At 40.2% G+C, this 27,350-nt stretch overlaps 1 protein-coding gene across 1 annotated transcript in view; it reads left to right on the top strand.

Annotated features, from left to right (window-relative positions):
* Positions 1-27,350, top strand: part of TTBK2 (tau tubulin kinase 2) — a 128,981-nt gene that overhangs the window by 19,944 nt on the left and 81,687 nt on the right. The window contains exons 2-3 of the mRNA XM_081112687.1: positions 1,955-2,090; positions 8,668-8,815. Coding sequence (XP_080968813.1) covers positions 2,022-2,090; positions 8,668-8,815 — 217 coding nt within the window. The 5' untranslated portion in view covers positions 1,955-2,021. The remainder of the gene's footprint in view (positions 1-1,954; positions 2,091-8,667; positions 8,816-27,350) is intronic.

Below are 27,350 nucleotides of genomic sequence, written 5' to 3' on the forward strand. Positions count from 1 at the left end.
TCTTCCAACAAGACAATGCACCATGCCACGGTGCTCATATTGTGCAGGAGTGATTTCAAGAACATGAGGGAGACTTTACCTTGCTTAGGTGGCCCCCACAATCACCAGATCTCAATCCAATTGAGCATTTGTGGGACGAAGTTAAAAGAGCCGTCAGGCAGCTGGTTCCACAACCATCAAATCTTACAGAACTGGACAGTGCTATTCATCAGGCATGGTGTCAGATTCCTCGCATCACCTTTCAACATCTCATGGAGTCAATGCCAAGAAGAAATGCCGCAGTATTGAAGGCAAAAGGTGGCCCAACAAAATACTATTGGGGTGGTCATAATAATCTGGCCACTCACGTTCAAATATAACCCACGTTCAAAGGCTATGAAATCGTGTTGTTTACCTATATCTTCAGAAAAAAATCACTTCTTCCGTTGTGGTAAACAACCTGCTTCCCTCTCTATAATGGTCTGGCCCTCTAGCAACTTCAGTGCAAAATTGTAGCTAATTTGCCTACAAATGTCAGGTGGTCATAAATAATCTGGCCACACAGTGTATAAAAGGCTAATATGCTAAGTGTCTCTCCGACCATCCAACTGGTCACTATGACATGCACTGACCACCAGGAAGCAGATGTTTAACGCAGGAGCTGCTGTGACGCACACTGGCCATTTACAAAGAAATGGCACTGCGGACCTGGCACCGACAAAGCAACTCTTGGCTTCCCCCAAGTGGGACACAGGCCCCGCCACCACCCCAGAGCAACAGCCCACCAAATCGCAGCCAATGCTGCTGAGACCCCATGGTGCAAAATGCAGCCCAGAGCCCAGCACAGCACAGCTCGGAAACAGTCGCTGTGGGTGATGGGTAATGACGTCACATAGCAACGCCCAGCTTCCTCTCCCTAGTGACTAGCCTCCCTGGAGTTTCTTCAGCCCAAGAACATGACTTGCTTTATAGCCAGGTGCAAACATTTTACAGCTTAAACAAATGTCTGTGAACTGTTTTCCCATGCCTCATCTCATTTGATCCTCACAGAAGTCCTGGAGTAGATAGGAGACTCAGTAGAATCCTATTTTCTTTTTTTTTCTTTTTTCTTTTTTCTCCTATTTTCTTTTCATTAGCCGGAAAATGGAGATTTAGAAAGTTTTGAAACTTGACCCAACTGAAAAGAAGTAAGAAATGGTGGAACTTGAAAATGATTTCAGGTTTTCTCACTGCGCAGAATATAGTCAAACACTGCTACAGTTAAATATTTCACCCTTTGTTCTCCCTGCGTGATCTACAATAATAATCTGTGTTGATTTTACTGCTGTGTTGCTGACAATTACCTGAAAGAGAAGTTGGGGTGCTTCACTGGGCTTGAAAAAGTTTAGCTAAATCAGAAAGCAGGTCTAATTAAGCAAGTTCATCTATATATATAAAGCTCTTGCTGGTGCCAATTGCACGTGTGTGTTTCCATCTGTCATTGTTGATTGTGAATTTGACACTTCCATTATAGAGAAAGGGCAAATAGCAATATTAAAATATTTCTTCTAATTAATTTTCTTTCAATGTGCATGAATTTGTGCACCGGGCCTCTAGTTTAATTATAAGCTGTTGTAAAATAGTTACTGTATCTTTTTCTTTAGCAATATGTTGTGCTTAGGATAGTGGTCTGTTTGGGTCAACTGCTATTGACATCATGCTTTCTCTATAGTCTTGCAATCTGAGCTATTTGTAAGTTTTATTTCTGTGTTGTAGTGTAATGTTTTTGTAATGTCTAGCAATTTCACTGGTATCTGTAATGGAAAGATAAGTAGTTTTTAAAAATATGCACTGAACAGATTTTGGAACTGAGTTTGTGGGTTCTCCTCCTTTCCAACAAAGTAACAGAATTAATGTATAGGATTAGTAGTGCTACTTGGTGCTGAAATGTTTGTGTTAATTAATTAGCCCTGATATGCTATTTCTTTTGTTTTAGGTTAAATGGAAACCACCCTTGGGAGCTGGATGCCTGTGTAGCCTTTCTGTCATATCATTGAATTGCAATGAGTGGAGGAGGAGAGCAGCCAGATATCCTCAGTGTTGGAATCCTTGTCAAAGAAAGATGGAAAGTGGTGAGTATGCATGAGAGAGAGAGGGAGAGGTAGATTGATTGTCTTGGGGGCAATTTTGGGTATCTTGATAAAAAAAGTAGCATTTTGTTATAGAATCTATACTAATAAAAGGGTAATATGCTAATTAGACCGGGTGGACTGGACATCTTCCGGACGTCCAACTTCCTTCTGGACAAAGCCATGGTGGTGGGGGCTGAGGCAGAGGCAGTTAGGGGCGACCAGGCAAGCAAGGGAGCAATTAGGGGGTGACTAGGCCGGCAGGTGAGCAGTTAGGGGGTGGCCAGGCTGGCAGGTGAGCAGTTAGGGGGCAGCCAGGCTGGCAGGGGGGCAGTTAAGGGGTGACCAGGCCAGCAGGTGAGTAGTTAGGGGGCGGCCAGGTTGGCAGGGAGGCAGTTAGGGGGTGACCAGGCTGGCAGGGGGGCAGTTAGGGGGCGACCAGGCCAGTAGGGAACCAATTAGGGGGCAATCAGGCAGGCAGGTAGAGTGGTTAGGGGTGATCAGGCCAGCCGGCAGGGGAGCAGTTAGGGGGCAACTAGGCCGGCAGGGGGGCAGTTGGGGGCGACCAGGTCAGCAAGGGGGCAGTTAGGGGTCAATCAGGCTGGCAAGCAGAGGCAGTTAGGGGGTGACCAGGCCAGCAGGAGAGCAGTAAGGGGGTGGCCAGGCGAGCATGGGACCAGTTAGGGGGCTATCAGGCTGGCAAGCAGAAGCAGTTAGGGGCGATCAGGCAGGCAGGTAGAGTGGTTAGGGGTGATCAGGCAGGCAGGCAGGCAAGCAGTTAGAAACCAGCAGTCCCGGATTGCGAGAAGGATGTCCGACTGTCGGACATCCCCCAAGGGGTCCCAGATTAGAGAGGGTGCAGGCCGGGCTGAGGGACCCACCCTCCTCCCATGCATGAATTTCATGTACTGGGCCTCTAGTAATACATATATTGCTTGCTAAAGCAGTTATTTTCAGGTGTTGGTTTTTTTATAATCTATGATTAAGTTTGGTTTATGCCCTAATTCTTACTCTAGTTTTATATAACAGTAAATTTTTCTAACCTTTGATAGCCAATTTGAGTAAGGTAAATAAAAGTATACTTAGGGAAAGAACAAAATTTTAAAAATATAATACAATGAACTACTCTCTATTTTTTCTTTTAAAACCCTTTATTAAGAAAAATTGTAAGTATACATAAAAATAGCAACACTGATAGAGTGAACCTCCATGCACTCATGCCCCAGCTTAAACAGTCATCAATTTATAATCAATCTTGTTTCATCTTTTTAAGCTCCCTCCCAAAATATTTTAAGCATATATTTTCTCTTAGCATTTTTATATATATCTCTGAGAGATAAAGACTTCTTTTTAAAACATAATCATATTGTTACACCTAAAAAAGTAGTAATTTCTAAATGTCATTAAGTATCCTTTCAGCTTTCACATTCCCCTGTTTTTTTATAGATTATTATTGCTATTATTATTTTATCAAATTTATTGAGGTGACATTGGTTAATAAAATTATATAGGTTTCAGATGTACAGTTCTATTATACATCATCTGTATATTGCATTGTGAGTTCACCACCCCAAGTCAAGTCTCCTTTCATCACCATTTATCTCTCCTTTACCCTCTTCTACTTTTATCCAGCCCCTCTTTCTGATAATCACCATGTTGTTGTCTGTTTCTATGAGGTCTTTTTTGTTTTGTTTCGTTTTTTATTTTTTGCTTGATCCCTTCATCTTTTTCACTTGGCCCCAAACTCTCCTCCCCTCCGACAGCTGTCAGTCTGTTCCATGTATCTATGCCTCTGTTTCTATTTTGTTAGTTGATTTTGTTCATTAGATTCCACATAGGAGTGAAATCATATGGTACTTGTCTTTCTCTGGCTGCCTTATTTCACTTAGCATAATGCTCTCCAGGTTCATCCATGTTGTCACAAAGGGTAAGATTTCCTTCCTTTTTTATGGCCAAGTAGTATTCCATTGTGTAAATGTACTACAGCGGTTTTATTCACTCATCTGCTGATGGATACTTGGGCTGCTTCCAAATCTTGGCTGTTGTAAATAATGCTGCAGTGGACATAGGGGTGCATGTATTCTTTGAACTTAGTGTGCTGGGTTTCTTCGGATATATGCCCAGAACTGGAATTGCTGGGTCATAAGGCAGTTCCATTTTTAAATTTTTGAGGTAACTCCATACTGCTTTCCTTAGTGGCTGCACCAATCTGCATTCCCACCAACAATACATGAGGGTTCCCCTTTCTCCACATCCTCGCCAACACTTTTTGTTTGTTGATTTATTGATGATAGCCATTCTGGCAGGTGTGAGGTGATAATCTCATGGTGGATTGTGAATGTTATTTGCATTTCTCTGATGATTAGTGACATTGAGCATGTTTTCTCTATTGGTCATCTGTATGTCCTCTTTGGAGAAGTGTCTATTCAGGTCCTTTGCTCATTTATTAATTGGATTGTTTGTTTTTTTGGTGTCAAGTTGTATGAGTTTCTTAGGTATTTTGGATATTAACCCCTTATCAGATGTATCATTGCTGAATATGGTCTCCCATTCAGTGGGTTCTTTTCATTTTGTTGAAGATTTTCTTTGCTGTGCAAAATCTTTTTGGTTTGATGTAGTCCCATTTATTTATTTTTTCTTTTGTTTCCCTTGCCCAAGGCAATATATCAGAAAAAAATTTTAATGGTTTGAATCAAATCCAAATAAAATCTGGATATTACTGTTGGTGATATTATTTAAGTTTTTTAATTTTTAGGTTTTTCTTTATCTCTTTTTACTTACAATTTATTTGTTGGAGAAACTAGGCCATTTGCCTGTACAGTTTTCCATGGTTTGGATTTTTCCAATTGCTTCCATGTGGTGTTAACATGTTTCTCTGTCATGTATTTTATGTAAATTGTTAATTATGCATAGAGGTTTGATTAAATATGAGTTCAAATCTAATCTGAAATGGCATTTTTCTCATAAAAGGTATTGTGAACTTTCAATAGGAGGAGCATAATATCTTATTGCTCATCATTTTTATGGTGTTAGTACTGTGGTTCATCATTGTCTAGGTCTGTTAATTCATTAGGGATTGCAAATTGGTGATATTCTAGCATTCTTTCATTTATTATTTAAAGTACATTATAAAGTGAAATTTCTCATCAACTGTTTATCTGAGATATCATTTTATTAGGAAAACAGGATAAACGCTTGATTCTTTTTCTTAATTTATCAATTTTCAAAATAATGAATTGGTTCCCTAACATAGTCTGAAAGTGACCATAGTCTGAAGAGCATTTTAAAAATTACAACTAAGAAATTTTTAAAAATTATAACTAAGAAGCCATGGATTTAAACAAATTTAATGTGTTTTAGTTCATCCTTATTGATGTTAAAATTGTCTCATTTTACTAAGGGGACACCCTTCAGGTTGTCTCAGTTCTTTGAACATGATTCTAGCAGTCTTTTGATGGCTTCTTTGCCCTAGACTTGAAATCTGCCACCTCTCCTCCTCTTAAGGGAGCTATTTTCGTTTTGGAATATTTAAGTAGATCCAAAACAAAATATACCCAATCTTTTCTTACCTAAAATTTTGTTCCATTAGCAGGTTTAGCAAAACTATTTTAGTGGTTTCCTTAATCTACCAACAGATTGGAAAAAGAAGATCTCTAGAAATAAAAATTTTGTTTTTAGAGTACATTTGATCAGGCAATTCAATAGGCTTTGAAAATTTCTTTTATATATATATATATATATATACATATATATATATATATAAATATTTTATTGATTTTTTACAGAGAAGAAGGGAGAGAGATAGAGAGAGTTAGAAACATCGATGAGAGAGAAACATTGATCAGCTGCCTCCTGCACATCTCCTACTGGGGATGTGCCCGCAACCCAGGTACATGCCCTTGACCGGAATCGAACCTGGGACCTTTCAGTCCGCAGGCTGACGCTCTATCCACTGAGCCAACCCGGTTTCGGCTGAAAATTTCTTAAGTAAATGTAAGGAAAAGACCATGTCATCATCATGGATTGGTGCAGGGAGATTCCAACAATTGGTAATCTTTTAAGTAAGTAAGGAGTGAGTGTTGTTTAGGTAAGAGCTTTGGAGTACAGGCTGCAGTAAAGATTGGCTGTTCGCCAGGAGACATATCAAAAGGTGGCAAATGAAACTATGCCTGGCATAGTTGTTCTTTCCTGATAATTAGAGCTAATAACATAGAGAATGACGCCAAATCATTGTTAAGGATTGTATTTTGGTTATCTACTTTTATATAACAAACTACATCCAAATTTAGAGGCTTAAACAGTTACTCATTTCACAATTTTGTGGATTAGGACTTTGGGAAGAGTTAGCCTGGGTGGTGGTTTGTCCCTTAGTCATATGGTACTAGCAAGGTTGGTTGGTCTGGAGGATTCACTTCCAGATGTTTTGTTTGGTACCTTGGGATCCTTAGTTCCCTCACCCTCCGCCCCCACCCTCCCCCCTCCCCAACCTGGTGGCTCATTTTTCTAGGGCCTCTTTACAGGGCTATGACTTCTGAGGTAGCTAGCTCTAGAGATACAAGTTAACAAAAGTTATAAGGGCTGGTTAAGAACTTTGCAGTGTTACTTTGCCATGTTCTGTTAGTTAAAGCAGTCACAAGATTCACACAAATTTAAGGGGGTGGGGAAATGGACTTGACTCTACCTCTTGATGGGGAAGCAGCAGGGTCACACTGACGAAGTAAAAATGATGGGCAATATTGTGGACGTCTTTAAAAAACAAAATCTGTCATAGGCCTTACCTTTATTCTTTCTCTAATCTGCATTACCCCATCACACTAAACTCTCTCTCTGTCTCTTTCCCTCATGAGCACTGATGTCTTAGGGCTTTGTCAAGTTCAGTAAAAAAATTAATGCTCTACTGTTGTTCAGATGACATTATAAGAATAGACCAAGAGCAAAATTATTTACTTCAGCCTAGATTTTTTTGTTCTGTCATTTGGTAAGGTTTTTTTTTGTGGAAAAAAACAAACAAAAAAAACCATGAAGCCACCTCTCTTCACAGTCCATAATTAGAAAAATGTTCTCATTACTTTTTATGAGCTTTTTAAGTTACACTAGGCTTTGTTTAATGAATGTGTATGTGTATGTGTGTGTATATATATACATTCTCTGTTGAGTATCAATCAGGACTCAACAGAGAGCAATTTACTTAACCAAAATTAAGTTCTGGAACTTTTTTTAAATTCTAAACTCATACCTGAGTTCCTCCTGGTATCTCTTCCCATCATCACCAAACCAGAATAAAGAAGGATTATGGTTTATATATACAAAGCAATGAATGGTTACTTAGCAATGCAGGGTGGGACAAAAGGAGGTTTGTAATTGTGAGTACACAAAACACAGTTTATTCTTGCATTATTATTTATTAATTATTGTATTATTTTCCATATGAACAACTGTCAAACTACTTTTCCTCACCCTGTATATATAGTTATCACTTTTGTTTTGCTTGGGGAAAACGAAAAATAATGGAGTGGCCTTCTCTTTGAAGAAGCTTAGTTTCACTATAGAGAGCGAGGACACTGACAATGGAAAGTTGGAAAAGTAATCAACATAAAAGATAAAGAAGCAGGATAGGGTTAATACAAGTGTTATCTGAGGAGGAATTAAGCCTAGTAAAATTATTAAGTGATTAAGCAAATAATTCCTGTAGAAATTCAGAAGATAAAGAAATCAGCCTAGATAGAGTAATCAGTATTGACCCAGTGGAGAAAGGAGTGGGACTTGAGGTGAGTCCTCTGAGGTGGTGAGGATTCAGGACTCTGTGCCTCCAGTGATGACTTTCTATATTATAGTACATTCTAGATGTTTGATAATGTGGTAAAGAGAGACCTAGTTTCAGGAAATGGAAGAAGGCTAATTGCATATTGTTTCTAGCTTGAAGAAACAACATGCACACCAGTTTAAAACAGGAGTTTTCTGTGTGCTCTTTGACGACTGTTCAGTGCCTCAGAAAGGAGGGTAAATGCTGCGGAGAGGGCTTGGCTCTGGCTGCCCTATTTCTACCCCAAACTCCCCACATACACATCTCAGTTAGGTTCCAGATAAGATTTCAACTGGCAAAAATATTTCATGGTTTAAAAAGCCTTCAAATGATTACCTTAGAATTAAAACAACAAATCTGGTTGTTGAGACAAATCTGGTCATTGGACTTTGGCAATTTGTTTTCATGGTGAGTAGGGATGAGAGAGAGTGAATTACCTGAAACATTTTGTGTTAGAAAGTGTTTTCATAAATGTTATTGTAAAACTAGATCTCTTTCAGATATTGTTTTTGTGACAGTTCTAATGCTAGCTGTAGACCAAATTTTAAAATAGTTTGTGGCTGAAATAATTTTTTAACTCTTTGTGGATAAATTTGTGGAAAAGGTTCTGATGTTATTTCTAGACATTTCTTCTTGGCATGTCATGGTTAATTTAATAATGCTAAGATCTCTTTATAATAAAACAGCAGTAGCAAAATTATATTTAATATCAGAGACTAATTGGTTTCCAGTTAGAATCTTCTAGTAATTTTGTGTGTGTTCTTATTTCTTATGCAGTTGAGGAAGATTGGGGGTGGGGGCTTTGGAGAAATTTACGATGCCTTGGACATGCTTACCAGGGAAAACGTTGCATTGAAGGTAGAATCAGCCCAACAACCAAAACAAGTTCTGAAAATGGAGGTGGCTGTGTTGAAAAAACTACAAGGTAAGTTGTTTTGTATGATATCAAACAATTTATAATTTATTATTTTCTTTCTGAACCTCAGTTACATTCTCTAACTATTAATTAAATATTCTAGTGTCATATTGGTATAAACATACTGAGCACATTTCTCTTGGAAATTTTACCACTAGCTAGTAATAGTAGAAAGATTGATTGTTTAGAGTAATTGGACTTTGGCAATTTGTTTTCATGGTGAGTAGGGATGAGAGAGAATGAATTACCTGAAACATTTTGTGTTAGAAAGTGTTTTCATAAATGTTATTGTAAAACTAGAGGCCTGGTGCACGGGTAGGGTCCCTAGGTCTGGCCGGTGATCAGGGCTGATCGGGGCCTTCAGGCTGCCGGCCAATATAACGGTATGTAAGAAACGTTTTAATAAAAATTTCGTAACTTAATTTTTACAATATCCTGTTACACATAATTATTAATAATAAACTACAACGTTTGCTAATGACTGATTACTGTAATTGTGTTACATTCATTTCCCTTACGCACCTTACATGCAGGTGCACCATTTCTCTCCACTAATACTAGCAGTGAATATTTTAGCACCCGATGGCCACGTCACTAGTCTTGGATTGACTTGTTTGGTGTGTGCAACAGGAAATATTTTGCTTTTGGAGAACAAGAAAAATAGGTTTATTTGTGTTATGCTTATTAATTTGTGCAGTTATTCAGTGTCTGGTAAGTTAATGTTCAAGCTACACTCCTAAGTTGTACTTGGTTTTTACTGATGTATTTGAATATTTTAGTCACTTCTAAAACTAAACCACTTGTCTGTAGGCCTATTTGCTAGTACTTCTACATTCATTATTATCTAAAGTATCCCTAGTAAATAGAACCATAAAAATTATTAAGAGGAAAATATATTTTCTGGTGTAAGAGGAAAAAATATTCTGTCCTATGATTTTAACTCTGATCACTAGTAATTCTGCAGTACCTCATGAATCTACCATCAGAAGGTACTTTTTTTTTTAAATATATATTTTATTGATTTTTTACAGAGAGGAAGGGAGAGAGATAGAGAGTCAGAGACATCGATGAGAGAGAAACATCGACCAGCCGCCTCCTGCACATCCCCCACCGGGGATGTGCCCGCAACCCAGGTACATGCCCTTGACCGGAATCGAACCTGGGACATTTCAATCCGCAGGCCGACGCTCTATCCACTGAGCCAAACCGGTTTCGGCAGAAGGTACTTTTTAAAAAGTTAGATTTTCATTATAATCTTAACAAAATTTGATACATGTCTAGAATCTTGCAGGTGAGATAGTCAAATCTTAAATTAGATTTTTCCCTTTTTATCATGAAAAATTTCAAATATATAAAAAATAGAGAATCATATAATGAACATTCACATAGTACTCAGTTTCAATAAGTATTAGCATTTGCTCAGTCTTGTTGCATCTAAATCTTACTCCTTTAACATTTTCCCCTACCATGCTGGAGTATTTAAAAAGAAATCCTAGACATATATTATCTAGAAATACTTCAGTATGTCTCTCTCATAGATCAGGGCTCCTTTAAAACCAAAGAAGGAGAAGAAGGAAATATTCTTTATTTTATAGAGTCATGAAATATCAGACAGATAGGGAATTTGTGGGTTTTGGGGGGGCGGTATTTGGAGATATATCAGTATTTGCAGACAGTGCTTTGTCTATGAGAGCTTTGTTGATTTTGTGAATCCATTAAAGTGTATCTATTGGAACATAACACGTGTTAGCCCAGTGATGGCGAACCTATGACACTCATTTTTTTGGTTGATTTTTCTTTGTTAAATGGCATTTAAATATATAAAATAAATATCAAAAATATAAGTCTTTGTTTTATGATGGTTGCAAATATCAAAAAATTTCTATATGTGACACGGCACCCAAGTTAAGTTAGGGTTTTTCAGAATGCTGACACACCGAGCTCAAAAGGTTCACCATCACTGTGTTAGCCACTTACCCTCACACACATAAAAAATCACTACTTAAGTCACTGAATGACTAGAAAGTTGTCCTGCCTTTCTGTGCTATTTTAGCCCTCTATGTCATGTTGTGGATGATCAGCATATCTTATCTCTTGTGTTCTTTCAAACACCAACTTGAATATTACTTTGGATGAGAAGGTGATTAATTAAAGGTTTATTTAATTATTTAAAAAATTATCCTATCAGTGGTTCTCAACCTTCCTAATGCCACGACCCTTTAATACAGTTCCTCATGTTGTGGTGACCCCCAGCCATAAAATTATTTTCGTTGCTACTTCATAACTGTAATTTTGTTACTGTTATGAATCGTAATGTAAAAATCTGATATGCTATATGTGATTTCCCGATGGTCGCGACCCACAGGTTGAGAATCCTCTAAAAGCAAGGGAGGATCCTATTAATAGCAAGAAATAATAAAGTAAATGCCATTGTTTGATAACCAAATAGTTTTATTCTCAGTAGAAGTAGTTGGGAATTAATTTGTTTTGCCCCATATCAGTGCAGAGAAAAACAACTGACCCATAAAGAAGTTATTTTATTTGGAATATCAGGGACTTTTTTACCCTGAGATATTGATTCTGGGTTTTACTTATGCCTTGGAGACTGCAGAGCACAGCTCTGAGAGTTGGGAAGAAGGGGTACTATTACAGAAGAGCAACTGTACCTCTTCTGCCTTCCCTGCTTGAAGTCTCCAGCTGCTGCTGTGAAGTACGACTACTCCCTTTCCCTAGTCATAAGAATGTAAGAAATGTGTAATTTCTTTCCAGTATAAAAGGCTGCCTATGAAAGTTATTCCAAAGTTGCTTGCCCTCGTGAAGGATCATCTGTTCCATCAAAAAGTGTTATACGATCTTTGATAACTCCTTTTATGGAAGAGCATAGTAGTCAAACTACGGGTCCTAAAAGGTTAGGAATAAACTCTTCATTGATCCTTTAATCTATCATCTGCCCTTTTGTTTGTTTCATCCTGTGCATTTCCCCCCTTAAAGTAATTTTGCTTGCCCTGTATAAGGTTTCATTAAAGAGTGTTAGGAGATCTCTGAGAACTTTATTTGTTCAGTATGTTCACTTTAACATTTACCTAGTTGGGAGATTTAACATATCTGCTAGCTCGGGGATTTGTCTATTCACTACTCTATTTGAGCCTAGAAAAATGGCACATAGGAACCAGAATAGGTCTAGATTATTTTAAGGAGCAGAGATTAATTTCCTTAAAATAGAATGTAATGTATATATGTGTGTCTTTATATGTACATACACATGTATTTATATGTTTTTTATATGCACAAAGAAAGTCTGGAATCATATAGCACTCAAGAAGTCATTGGGAATGGTTATGTTTAGGTATTGGAATTAGAGGTACCAGGAAAGGAGAGGATCTTTTACTTTTTTCCTTTATAAATTCTTTTTGGTGCTTAAAAAATGGAAAAGAATAATGGGAACTTTTTATAGTAAAAATATAATATAAAAATTATATACATTTCAAAATCCATTCTTTATCTTCTCTTTAAATTTCCGAATGCTTAAAAATACATAGTAAATTAATGTAACTTAATTAAAAAGCTGTTTTGGGTTGTGAACTTACTTTATAATATCTTATTTGTGGGGAGATCTATAGCAGTGTCTGAGTGCTTACTATGTGCTAGGAACAGTGCTACTGAATATTAGGTTCATTCATACTTGTATTATAATATCTTATATGTTTCTTTTATCTATGCATGTATAAGACCTTCCTCCATTTTGTTTACAACCTTTTAAAGTCTGTAAATGTTCACAGCAAAAAAATTTAAAACTCAAATAGAAGAATAAAGTAAAAAGTAAGTTTCTTTTTCTTAGCCCCTCTTTCTCCTCCAAAGTTTAGCATTGTTACTGGTTTCTTGCGTTTTTTCCAGAAACATGTAATACATATTATAAATATACCTATTCACACATTTATATAATCACATGATTATATGCACTGATATATAACCATATCATTATATATGTCATATATATGTCATGTCTGACATATATGATGATGTGATTGTGTGTATCTATAAAATCTTCCTCCATTGCCCTGGATGGTGTGGCTCAAGTAGGTTGGAGCATTGTCCCATGCACCAAAAGCTCATGGGTTTGATTTCCGGTCAGGGCACATATTTCAGTTGTGGGTTAGAACCCTGGATGGGGTACCTAGGGGAGGCAACCAATCCATGTATCTCTCACATTGACGTTTCTCTCTCCCTCTCTTTCTTCCTCCCTCTCTAAAATTAAAATTAAAAAAAATCTCCCTCCCTTACCCATATCCCCCAACAATATGTGGAATCATACGTTACTGTTCTGCAACTTTATGTGACTCCTTAGATTCAGACGGTAAGATTCATTTTCTGTGCACCTTTATGTTCTTCAGCAGGAGTGCTCCTTCAAATATATCAGTTGGGTCATGTCACTCCCCCACCTTTGCTAAAATATTTCAGGGCCTTCCTTTTCTCAGGTAAAGTCTACCCACCTTAACATGGCATGTTTTTTTTCAGTTCCTAAACAGTTTATGGCCACTTACCTGCAACTCTGCTTCCTCTGTTTTATGCTTTGGATAATTCCTACTTTCTTTATTCCTTTAAAATAAATTTATAATAGGCCTAGTATTTATAAAAATCTATAGGTAAACTAAGATTTAAAGAAATAAAGCAAAGTACAATTAAGAGCTTCACTTTTTTTTTCCTAAGCATGTAATATCCAAAAATATGTATGCTTAAAAAAAGTGATTCTACTAGATTGCCTGTTCCTTTTTCCTAGATAAGATTACTACAGGATTTACTTAAAAATTTTAATTTATAATCAAAGTTATACAAATAGTTTAATCAGTCAGTTCTACAAAGCCTGTTATGAAAAACAGTAGTCCAGGTTTTGGTTCCAGATAAGATGGAGTAAGCATACTTCACCCTGTCTCTCCCACTGAATGCAGCTATAAATCCTGGACAGAATGCTTGGAGTGGCTATTTGAGGACTCAAAAAATAAATAGTAGGAGGCAGATTGGGGAAGAAGACCAGAATTCAAAGTACCAGTGAACTGGCGGTGAGTTTACTATTTTTTTCTTCCAATATACCCCCGCCTGAACTTAACATATCCTGTAACTTGGAAGTGAGCATTATTAACTCGGACAGAAAAAGAACAGGAGAAGTCCTCTAGTTCTGACTCAAGGAGCAGGAAAGGGGGTTCCTAATGCTCAGAGAAAATGTGGCAATCCCGCATCTTTTTCTTTTTTCTTCTTTGTTTTCTTCATTCTCTTACACCCTAGGCCTCAAACAATTCTTGGCAGTGACTACAGTGGCCTCAACGGGGTCAGGCAGGAGCCTAAATCTCAGAGGGAGCGGAACCTTCCTCTCAAATTGAAGGAACTATGGTCTTAAGAGAGTGGAGCAAATTCCATTGCTTTTCTTCTCCCTTAGCTCTTCTATTGCTCACCCTGGGCCCTGACTTCTGACACAGTCATGGGAAGTACACAGCAGAGTGTGTTTAATGAAGCCCAGCTTTCTGTTGGAAGGCCTAAAAAGGGGAGTCCTAGGGAACCAGAAGATTGCAGGGAAACCACTTAAACCTGCTTATGGACTGCTGAGCTGACTTCCAAGTTTTGCTTGCGTGAGCCTGATTCTAAACAGCCTAAGAAAATGTTGAGCACGGAATTATGGGATAGACCACCCCCCAATCCCTAAACTGGACACTATGTGGGACAGTTATGAAACACTTAACTGAATTGAAATTGGAAACACAACCCACAGAAGACATGTCAGAACTTGAAGTATGAACCCAACTGGGTCAATTGCTGGCTTTAAAAAACCCCCAAAACTCAACAAACATGTGCAGTGGGACTTAAATAACAACCAGAGTTTCAACATAATGTTAAAAATGTCTCAGCTTAAAAAGAATTACTCAGCTTACAAAGAATCAGAAAAATCTGAACTCACATGGGAAAACACAGATCCCAATGCCAACATCACACAATTGTTAAAATTATCTCAAAAATTAAAAAAAAAATTTAATATGTTTTTATTGATTTCAGAGAGAGAGGAAGGAAGAGGGAGAGAGAGCTAGAAACACTGACGAGAGAGAACATTGGTCGGTGCCTCCTGCACACCTTTTACTGGGGATTGGGCCCACTACCTGGGCATGTGCCCTGACCGGGAATGGAACTGGCGTCCTCTTGGTGTACAGGACAACACTCAACCACTGAGTCACACCAGCCAGGCTGTCTCAAAGACTTTTAAATCAGCTATAATGACCATGTTCCAGGAATGGGCAGGAAGTTAAGTCTTAGCAAAGAAATAGAAGATAGAAAGAACTAAATGTTCCAGGAATGAGTGGAAAGATAAAAAAAAAAAAAAAAAAAGAAGAAGAAGAAGAAGAAAGAAAACTCAGCAAAGAAATAGAAGATAAATAAGAACTAAATGAAAATTTAGAACTGAGAAATATAATAATGGAAATTTAAAAATTGCTGGATGGGCTTAATAGAGTGGACATGACAGATGAAAGAATCAGTGAACTTGAAAATAGATCAATAGAAATTATCCATTTGGAAACTTAAAAACCAAACAAAAAACCCATAGGCTTATGCTGCACTTAAGCCAAAAATACTTTGTACACCTAATTGAAAAAAAAAAGAAAAAAGAAATCCAGTTGGAACAACAACAAAATGAAGATTAAAAATAAATAAATAGTCTTGGGGACCTGTGATACTATCATAAGGTCTAACATTTATGTCATCAGAAACCCTGAATTAGAGGAGAATGAGTGTGGTTCAGCAAAACTATTCAAAGAAATAGTGGCATATAGATTGCAAAGGAAGAAGTAAGACTGGCCCTATTTGCAAATGGCATGATTGTCTACATCATGCCCAAGGAATCCACACATAATTTTCTAGAATAAATGAGTTTAGTAGGTGATTCAAGATCATCCACAAAAAGCAATCATACGTCTATATGTTAATGGTAAACAATTGAAATTTGTATTTTAAAAAATTTACAACAGCTCCCCCAAATGAAATACTTAGATTTAAAGTCAATAAAATATGTATCTCTATGCTGAAAACTATATACCCTGATTAAAAATAATCAAAGAACATTTAAATGGAGAGACATATCATATTCATGAATTGGAAGATTCACTATAAAGACATTCATTCTCCCCAAACTGATCTATAGATTTAACACATCATCAATAAATATCCCAATAGCACTGTTTGTAGTTATAGAGAAACTGATTCTAAAATTTCTATAGAAAGGCCAAGGACCTGGAATAGCTAGAACAGTTTTGGAAATGAAATATGTTAGAAAAACCAAACTACATGAATTAAAACGCAGTACAAAGCTGCCATTATCAAGACTGTGGTATTAGCAAAGAGGTAGACATATAGATCACTGAAATAGAATAGAAATTCCAGAAATAGAACCACACAAATATGGCCAATAATTTTTTACAAAGTTTCTAAGTGAAAAAAGAATATTCTTTTCCATTAGAGGTGTTGGAACATTGGACATCCACATACAAAAATAATGCACTTTGCCTGGCCGACATGGCTCAGTGGTTGAGCGTTGGTTGCCCTGTGAACTGGAATGTCAGTTTGATTCCTGTTCAGGGCACATGTCAGGGTTTTGGGTTTGACCCCCAGTGTGGGTCATGCAGGAGGCAGCCAATCAGTGACTCTCTCTCATCATTGATGTTTCTCTCTCCCACTCCCTCTCCCTTCCTCTCTGAAATCAATAAAAATATATTTAAAAAATAATAATGCACCTTGACCTTAGCCACATAAGTTATACAAAAATGAACTTAAAATGTACTACACATCTATATGTGAAATATAAAGCTATTCAGCTTTTAGAAGAAAAACATTTAAATGATAGAATTTTCTTTGATGGTTATCTAGAAAGATGAGTTTGGAAACTTCCTTCTGCTATCTTCCTTCAGCTTCTGGTGAGCTACTTAGAAACAAAGGGATTGTTAGATGGGCTTTCTCATGAGGGCTGGAAGGAGCCTTTGTATTTTGATTTCCTGGTGGAATTATTTTTCCTGTGGACTTGGTGTAGAGGACACCCCTTTTAAAAAATATGTATATGTTTTTATTTATTTTAGAGAGGGAGGAAGGAGCAGGAGAGAGGGATGGGGAGAGAAAGAGAGAGAGAAAGGGAAAAGGAAGGAAGGAAGGAAGGAAGGAAGGAAGGAAGGAAGGAAGGAAGGAAGGAAGGGGAAGGGAAGGGAAGAGAAGAGAAGAAATAAAAAAAGAAAAGAAAAGAAAAGAAGAGAAAATAAAAGAAAGACCTACTGGGGATAAGCCTGCAAATCGGGCAAGTACCTTGACCGGGAATAGATCTGGTGGCCTCTTGATTCATGGGTGGACTTTCAACCACTGAGCCACACCAGGCCCTTCTTTTTGTATCACTGTCAAGTTAACTCAATGAAGCTCAAGCTCTATGATGCATTTTATTTTATCTTTTCTTTTTTTAATCCTCACCTGAGGATATTTTTCCATTGCTTTTTACAGAGTGGAAGAGAGAGGGAAAGACAGAGAGAAATATCGATGTGAGAGAAACACATCAATCGGTTGCCTCCTACACTTGCCGACTAGGGTCTGGGCCGTGGAGGAGCCTGCAACCAAGTAAGTGCCCTTGACCAGATTCCAACTGGGGACCCTTTGGTCCATAGGCCAACGCTCTATCCACTGAGCCAAACTGGCTAGGGCTATTTTATCTATTGTTGAAAGTATTACAGATGTCTCCTTTATTGTTGTTTTTTTCCATTGATTTTCCCTCCACCCTGCACCCGCCCCTCCCAGGCCTTCACAACACTATTGTCTTTGTCCATGGGCTTTGCATATTTGCATATAAGTTCCCCATTAATCACTCCCCTCCTCTCCCCCCCCCCCAAATCCCTCACTCCCGACTTCCCTCTGAAATTCGTCAATCTGTTCCATGTGTCTATGTCTCTGAATCTGATGTATTTTAATCCAGCTAATGTATTGATTTCTCTGTAATGCTTATTCTTTGTTCTTATAAGCTATCATTTGATCTTATTGTCTATATTAGTCTTATAATATGTTCATTTCTTTTAATAAGGTTGTAAAGTCTTTGAGAACAGAGCCTAGCTTTATATTTTTCTGTCTCCCATGGTGTAGATATTTCATGAGTTGTTATTATTTGGGTGGGTGTGGTTTCTTTGTTTTTGGTGGGGAGTAGGTAAATATCTGGAGTAAATACAGATGGGCAGGGAAGCTAACACTGGTTTTGTGGTGTCCTTATTAGGATGGTAGTCCATCTTTTTAGAATCTCAGTGTTTGCTAATTTGTAAATGACCTGGAATTTGTTCTTTGAATTCTGGAGCATTGCTGTTAGTGGATTTGGGATTGTTTCAGCTTAGCTTTTCACTTTATTGCTAAACTAGAGGCCCAGTGCACAAAAATTTGTGCACTTGATGGGGGCGTCCCTCAGCCCGGCCTATGCCCTCTTGCAGTCTGGGACTTCTCAGAGGATGTCCACCTGCTGGCTTAGGCCCGCTCCCTGGGGGATCAGGCCCAAGCTGGCAGTCAGACATCCCTCTGGCAGCCCGGCAGCCCTTGGGGGATGTCCACTTGCCAGCGGGGAACAGAAGCAAGGAATGAGATCAGGACAAGACTAGCAGCAAGCGTGAATGCATGATGACATCCAGAGTACTATGCTGGATAGAGTTCAATAAATGTTTCCTGCTGAATCTAAGGGTGAGAGTGAGGTGGGCTTGAGTCTGTAGGTGAGAGTTAAGTTGCAGCAGTATTATGGAGGGGAATATAGTGGCAGGGAACTAGAGGGCCTTCAAGTATTTTGGAGAGCATAGAGCCAAAGGGTTCTAGAGAAACACTCTATGAGATAGTGATGTCCTAGGCCAGGGGTGGGCAACCTTTTTGTGAGTGCGTGCCAAAACCAGCAAAATCTCTGACTCAGAATTCTTCTCTGTGCCAACCCTAATTTTTTGAGAACATGTTACGCCTACTTGATATCTCTTAAAGGTGTACATATGTGAAGAACCTTGAAGAAATAATAAAATTTATTCGAGCGACAAAAACACAGTATATGATGATGAAAAATACATTTATTTTTTTAATGTATACATGTACACTGATAGTCCGACAGAAAACTTTATGACTCCATTTGATATTATCAGTGGGACTTTTGCTGCTGCATCCCTGATGACAGAGATTTTACATCAGGTTTATATTTCGTGACCTTCAGAGATATGCACGAGCTACTACTTTCATCAGTCAGGCTACTCCTATTACGAGACTTAACAAAATTCATCACTGAGAACAAAGATTCACAAGCATGTGTGGATGAAACCAAAACACTGGTCGGATCTAGGAAGGGAGGGAGAGTTAAGGCAAAGGCATAGAAATTGCTCTTCCCCTCTCTCGTCAATCCATGTTTATGGTCTTTAAGATAACTTGTTATGTAAAATTATTTATCTAAGATGCACCTACACTGAATTTATCTGAAAAATAAAAAAGTCGATATTAAGAAAAAAATTGTAAATGGAAGATTATAAGAGAGGGTTTCGCGTGCCAGCAAAAGTTACTGGCGTGCCATGTTTGGCACGTGTGCCTGGGGTTGCCCACCCCTGTCCTAGGCCAAAATAGTCAGTCACAGGAGTAAAAATAGAAAGAATACATAAAGGATAAGAACTGGTAATTTACAAAAAAGGAAACCTAAACCATCAGTCAACTGATAAAAAGATGCTCAATGTCACCCAGCTGATGTTGCTCAGTAGTTAAGTGTTGATCTATGAACCAGGAGGTGATAGTACGATTCCGGGTCAGGGCATATGCCTATGTTTCAGGCTCAGTCCCCAGTGGGGGGGCCTTTAGGAGGCAGCCAATCGATGATTCTCTGTCATCATTGTGTTTCTATCTCTCCCTCTCTCTTCCTCTCTGAAATAAATATATATATATATATATATATATATATATATATATATATTTTAAAGATGCTCAATGCCACTAGTAATGAAAAAAATGCAAATTATAGTATGACACCAATTCATACCAATCAGACTGGAAAAATATAGTCTGACAATATTAAGTGTTGGTGACCATAGGGAAATGAGAACTTCCTTGTGTCCCAATAGTAGAAGTATAAATTGGTACAACCACTTTGAGAAGCAATTTGTACCTATCATATAATGATGATGCTAGCAACCATTTAAGATACTTTCTGTGCCAGGCATAGTTTAGTTGTTTTTATCCTCACCTGAGGATAGTTTTTTGTTTGTTTGCTTGCTTGCTTGTTTTATGTGTTTTGTTTATCCTCACTGGAGGATATTTTTTCCATTGACTTTTGTAGAGAGCATGGAAGGAAGGGGGAAAGACAGAGAGAGAGAGAGAGAGATACATCGATGTGAGAGAGACACATTGATTGGTTGCCTCCTGCACCAGCCCAGACTTGGGTGGGGGACTGAGCCTACAACCAAGGTATGTACCCTCAATGGGGGGAATCACACCTGAGACCCTTCAGTCCACAGCTGACACTCTTAACAACTGAGCCAAACCAGCTAAGATAGATATGTGTGTGTTTTTTAATTGATTTTAGGGAAAGAGGAAAGGAAAGGGAGAGAGAGAGAAGCATCAATGTGAGAGAGAAACGTCAATCGGTTGCCTCAGGTAAGCACCCTGACTGGGATTGAACCCAAAACTTGGATATGTGCCTTGACTATTAGTCAAATCCTTGACCATTTGGTGTACAGGATGATGCTCCAATCAACTGAGCCACCTGGCCAGAGCTGTGCCAGGCATTGTTTTTAAAAAATATTATTTAATTAAATTCTTGCCATAACTTTTACCTCATATTATAGTTGAGGAAATTAAGTCTAAAAGAGGTTAATCTGTCCAAAGCCACAAAAACATAGTAAATAGAATTTTTAGCTTAGATGTCTCATTCCAAAATAGGGCCCACTGTCACTAATCTTTAATGATAATAATAGGTAGCATATATTGAGCACTTCTTGTAAAACCACACAGTATATTATGTATTAGATATACTTTAGCTGATTTCACCTGTGCAATAACCCTTTGAGGGTAAGTGCTATTGTTACTCCTTGTGTGACTTGTGGAGATTAAGTAACAAGCTAACATATGAAAAAGCTGGTATTTAACTCAAGCAGACTTGAGCACATGCAGTTTTCTTCACACCAAACTGAAAGATCCGGAGGTAGGATAGGTTTTAGGTACCTATATTTTGATCTGAGTTCTGACCCCCCCCCCCCTTCCAGTTTTATTGAGGTAGAATTGACATTCTATCTAATAAAAGAGTAATATGCAAATTGACCATCACTCCAACACACAAGATGGCCGCCCCCATGTGGATACAAGATGGCCTGCAGGGGAGGGCAGTTGGGGGCAATCAGGCCTGCAGGGGAGGGCAGTTAGGGGTTACCAGGCTGGCAGAGGAGGGCAATTGGGGGCAACCAGGCCTGCAGGGGAGGGTAGTTGGGGGGACCAGGCCTGCCGGGAGGGCAGTTAGGGGTGACCAGGCCTGCAGGGGAGGGAAGTTCAGGGTGACCAGGTCTGCAGGGGTGGGCAGTTAGGGGTGACTGGGTCAGCAGGGGAGGGCAGTTGGGGCAACCAGTCGTGCAAGGGAGGACAGTTAGGGGAGACCAGACCAGCAGGGGAGAGCAATTAGGGGCAATCAGGCCAGCAGGGGAGCAGTTAGGCGTCAATCATGCTGGCAGGGGAGTGGTTAGGGGGTGATCACGCTGGCAGACAGAAGCGGCTAGGGGCAATTAGGCAGGCAGGTGAGTGGTTGGGAGCCAGCAGTCCTGAATTGTGAGAGGGCAGTCGGACATCCCCCGAGGGTTCCCAGATTGTAGAGGGTGCAGGCTGGGCTGAGGGATACCCCCCTCCCCCCCGCACGAATTTCGTGCACCGGGCCTCTAGTCTAACTTAATAATTGTTTAAGATATACAACAGAATGATTTGATATATGTATATACTGAAAAATTATTAGCATAAGTTTGTTAACATCTTATGATGAGAATTTTTAAGATTTACTTTCTTAACAGCTTTCAAATATACAATTCAATATTATTAACTACTAGGGGCCCGGTGCACGAAATTCGTGCACTGGGTGTGGGGGGCGGGGAGAGTGTCCCTCAGCCCAGCCTGCCCCCTCTCACATACTGGGAGCCCTCAGGCGTTGACCCCCATCACCCTCCGATCGCTGATCGGCCCCTTGCCCAGGCCTGATGCCTCGGCCAGAGGTGTCAGGCTTGGACAGGGGACCCCCATCTCCCCCCCGATCACTGGCTCTGGCCCCCGCCCAGGCCTGAGGCCTCTGGCCCAGGAATCATGCCTGGGCAGGGGACCCCCATCTCCCTCTGATCGCTTGCTCCACCCCCCGCCCAAGCCTGACGCCTCTGACCCAGGCTTCAGGCCTGGGCAAGGGGACCATCATATCCCCCCAATCCCCGGCTCCGCCCCCCACCCAGGCCTGATGCCTCGGCCAGAGGAGTTGACCCTCATCACCCTCCGATCACCAATCACCGGATCGGCCCCTTGACCAGGCCTGAGGCCTCTGGCAGAGGTGTCAGGCCTGGGCAGGGGACCCCCAGCTCCCCGCGGTTGCAGGCTCCGCCCCTGCCCAGGCCTAACACCTCTGGCCTAGGCTTCCGGCCCGGGCAGCGGGGACCTGCAGTGGCAGCGGGGGGCGCCGCGATCGTGGGCTTCGCTTTAGGCCCAGGCAAGGGACCCCTAGCTCCTGGGACTGCCAGCTTCGACCGTGCCCAGCTCCCATCGCTGGCTCCACCCCTACTTCCTGCTATCACTGGCCAGGGCAGCAAAGGCGCCTGATTCTCCGATCATGGCTGGGGGGGCAGGGCAAAGGCAGCCCCAGGGCCGCCTTTGCCCTGCCCCCCAGCTCTTAGCTCCCCCCTGGGTTTCCGATCACTGTCAGTGGCAGGTGCTTCTTCCTGCTTTCCCTTTCGCCTCCCTGCATTGTGCCTACATATGCAAATTAGCTGCCATCTTGTTGGCAGTTAACTGCCAATCTTAGTTGGCAGTTAACTGCCAATCTTAGTTGGCAGTTAATTTGCATATAGCCCTGATTAGCCAATGAAAAATGTATCGCCGTACGCCAATTACCATTTTCCTCTTTTATTAGTGTAGATGGTCACCATGCTTCACATTATATCCCCAGGACTTATTTTACAACTGGAAGTTTGTACCTTTTGACCCCCTTCACCCATTTCCCCCACCCTTTCCTCACCCCCTACTTCTGGCAACCACCAATAATCTTATTCTCTGTTTTGGGGAATTTGTGTTTTTTTTTAAGATTCCACATATAAGTGAGATCATATAATATATGTCTTTTTCTGTCTTATTTCACTTAGCATAATACTTTCAAGATCCATTCATGTTGTCACAAATGGAAGGCTGTCTTTATTTTTTATGGCTGCATAATATTGTACGTGTTTGTGCTTGCATATTATGTTTTCTTTATCCATTCACCTGTCAATGTACACTTAGGTTGTTTCCATGTCTTGGCTATTGTAAATAATGCTGCATTGAATGTGAAGTGCAGTTATCTCTGAGAGTAATAATTTTGTTTCCTTCGGGTATATATAGGGTATTCCAAAAAGTGTATACGCACACTTTGAATAAGTATAAAGGCAGTGTTTATTAAAATAGATTTCATTTTCAAAATTGAGCTATCAGCTGTTAAAGTGTGTATACATTTTTGGGGGGCACCCTATATATACCCAATTGGGTAATTACTGGATCATATGTTAATTCTATTTTGAATTTTTTAAGGAACTTCCATATTGTTTTCCATAGTGACTGCACCAATTTTGATTTCCACCAATAGTGCACACTCTCCTAATATTTGTTATTTCTTGTCTTTTTTATTATAGCTGTTCTCACAAGTGTGAGGTGATATCTCATTGTAGTTTTGATTTACATTTGCCTGATGATTAGTGATGTTGAGCACCTTTTCATGTGCCTGTTAGCTATTTGCTATCTGCTTTGGAAAAATATCTATTCAGGTCCTCTGTCCATTTGGGGGGATTATTTTTTTTTTTTTGTATTGAGTTGTATGATATTAATGCCTTATCAGGTACATGATTGGCAGATATTTTCTGCCATTCAGTAGTTTGCCTTTAAATTTATTGGTGGTTTCCTTTGATATACAGAAGCCACTTATTTTATTTTATTTGTATGTGTGCTTTGTTTTATTAGAAACTCATTCATTCAAGAAACATTTACAAAGTGCCTACACGAAGACATTTAGAAAATGAACAACATATATATATTTCCCATCCAACACAGGCTCTTGAGAGCAGTCCACCTGGCCTAGTTGTGAGGGTACTTGGCTAGCAGCACCCTGGGCAGGTGTGCAGAAGCCTTTTAATTTGGTGCAGTCCCACCTGCTTATTTTTTAGTTGTTGTTGTCTTTGCCTTAAAAACATATCTATATCTATATACTTATATCTATATCTATATCTATATATCTATATCTATCTGTCTGTTTATCTATCTATCTATCTATCTATCTATCTATACTAGAGGCCCAGTGCACAAAAATTTGTGCACTTGGGGGCGGGAGGACTGTCCCTCAGCGCGGCCTGTCCCCTCTCGCAGTCTGGGACCCATCGGGGGATAACCACCTGCTGGCTTAGGCCTGCTCCCCGGGGGATTGGGCCTAAGCTGGCAATCAGACATCCCTCTGGTAGTCCAGCAGCCCTCAGGGGATGTCCACTTGCCAGTGGGAAGCAGACCTAAGCTGCAGTCAGACATCCTTAGCGCTGCTGAGGAGGCAAGAGAGGCTCCCACCACCGCCGCTGTACTGGCAGCCGTCAGCCTTGATTGTGGCTGAGCAGAGCTCCCCCACGTGGGAGCGTACTGACCACCAGAGGGCAGCTCCTGCGTTGAGCGTCTGCCCCCTGGTGGTGAGTGTGTGTCATAGTGGCCAGTCATTCCCAGTCTTTCTGCTGTTAGGGTCAGTTTGCATATTACCCTTTTATTTTATAGACTAGAGGCCTGGTGCACGGTGGGGGCCAGCTGGTTTGCCCTGAAGGGTGTCCTGGATCACGGTGAGGGTCTTGCTTGGGAGCCTGGCCAGCCTGGGTGAGGGGCTGGTGGCTGTTTGCAGCTGGTCACATCCCCTTTAGGGTGGGGGTCCCCACTGGGATGCCTGGCAAGTCTGGGTGAGGGACTGAGGGCTATTTTCAGGCTGGCCGGCGACTGAAGCTCCCAGCCTCTCCTTTTTTTTTTTCTTTTTTATTCTGGGATTTATTTACCTTCTATAATTGAAACTTTGTTGCCGTCCTGCTCGCTCCAGCTCTGAGGCCACTTCCTACTGAAAGCAGGTATCTGGGGTTTGTTTAGCTTCTATAATTGAAACTTTGTTGCTTTCGGAGCTGTTGCTTTTGGAGCTCAGAGCCAGGCTGCGGCAGGCGGAGAACCTTGGCTTCCTCCATCACTGAAGCAAGCAAGCCTCCTGCTTGCTTCAGCTGGATGGCTGCCGGCCACCACCTTGGTTGGCAGTTAATTTGCATATCACACTGATTAGCCAATGGGAAGTGTAGCAAAGGTACGGTCAATTACCCTTTTTGTCTTTTATTAAAATAGGATACCCTAATATGTAAATTGACCAAAAGGTGGAACGACCAGCGGAACAACTGGTCACTATGACACACACTGACCACCAGGGGGCAGACGCTCAATGCAGGTGCTTCCCTCTGGTGGTCAGTGTGCTCCCCCTGTGGGAGCGCTGCTCAGCCAGAAGCCGGGCTCATGGCTAGTGAGTGCAGTGGTGGTGGTGGGAGCCTTTCCTGCCTCCATGTCAGCGCTAAGGAACAGCGAGCCCGGCTTTTGGCTGAGTGTGTGTGTGGGGGGTGGGGGAGGGGGGAATTGGGCCTAACCCGGCAGGTGGACATCCCCTAAGGGGTCCCAGACTGCGAGAGGGTGCAGGCCAGGCTGAGGGACACCACCACCCCACCCCCCCCCCACCCCCCCAGTGTACAAATTTCGTGCTTCGGGCCTCTAGTATATGTGTGTGTGTGTGTGTGTGTGTGTGTGTGTGTATTTTTTAAAAATTTTTATTTTATTTCAGAGAGGAAAGGAAAGGGAGAGATGAGAGATAGAAATATTAATGATGAGAGAGAATCATTGATCAGCTCCCTCCTGCTCGCCCCTCCAATGGGGACTGCGCCCGCAACCCAGGCATGTGCCCTGACCAGGAATCAAACCATGACCTCCTGGTTTATAGGTTGATGCTTAACCACTGAGCAACTCCGACTGGGCTGTTGTCTTTTTTTATTTTTTGGTGTCAAATGCAAAATGTCATTGCCAAGACCTATGTCAATGAGCTTACCCTCTATGTTTTCTTCTGTGTTTAATGGTTTCAGGTGTTATGTTCAAACCTTTTTTTTTTTTTTTTTTTAATGTTCAAGTCTTTAATCCGCTTGAGTTGATTTTGGTGTATGGTACAAGATAGGGTCTATCTTTTCATTCTTGTCTTTCATTCTTTTTCATGTTGCTGTCCATGTGACTTCCTTTTTTTCTGTAATTATCTCTTTCATATTGTGGACTTTATCCTCTTACTGATTTTCTTCATGGTTGAGAGATGATTGCTGGTAGCAACTAGAAGGGACCTACATTCTTTCTTTTTTAAAAGACAGCTCATGATTATTAGATGAAAGTCTTGAGTTTTGTCAGAGTAATGTCATACATTAATTGTCTTTGGGTCTTGAATTTCTAGTTTTCATCTCATTATCAAACTAATATTCATGGCAAAAGATAATTTTCTAGATTACTCTAACTTGGAGCAATTAATGCCCAACCTTGGGCTTGGGAGGAGGTCAAGTCCATTGAGATAGTAGATACATAATTGAGGAAGATAATTCCTTAAGAGAGATTTGGGTGCTGTTAATAAGGGAGAATGAATACTGGATAGATGATTAAGTACATGCTTTGTAAATATATCACCTTATTCAATATTCTCAATGGCTCTTCTGACAAAACTGAAACTTTCTCAAGGTTCCATAATTAAGTGGCAGAGTTGAGATTTAATATTGCCAGTGTTGTTTTTCTTTTGCATCCGTCTGGTGTCTCCTTTAAAGAAAAATAATAGATTATCCTGTGTGGTGTATGGCATTAATGACCCTACCTTTCAAGATTCCAAAGTGATTTTCTGTAGATTCAAAAGTTACAAGATATAGCTTAAGCAGTGGTTAGAAGGTATTTATACCTGTAAATGCTATACCAGTATGAAGAAGCCAGAAAGATCACCAATAAATAGTCTATCCTTTCACCTTATGACACTAGAAAGAGAAGAGCAAATTAAATATAAAGCAGAGGACGGAAATAACAAAGATTACAGAAAATTAATGAAATTGAGAATAGAAAAACAATGGGGAAAGACAAAAATTGGTTCTTTAAAAAAAATGAACAAAATGGACAAAGCTTTAGCTAGACAGACCAAGAAAAACAAGACTCAAATTACTAAAATGAGGAATGAGGAAGTCAGCATCCTCTCAGACTAAGAAGACCCCTT

This window comes from Myotis nattereri, assembly GCF_964212035.1.
Source record: "Myotis nattereri genome assembly, chromosome: 1".
Classification (NCBI taxonomy): domain Eukaryota; kingdom Metazoa; phylum Chordata; class Mammalia; order Chiroptera; family Vespertilionidae; genus Myotis; species Myotis nattereri.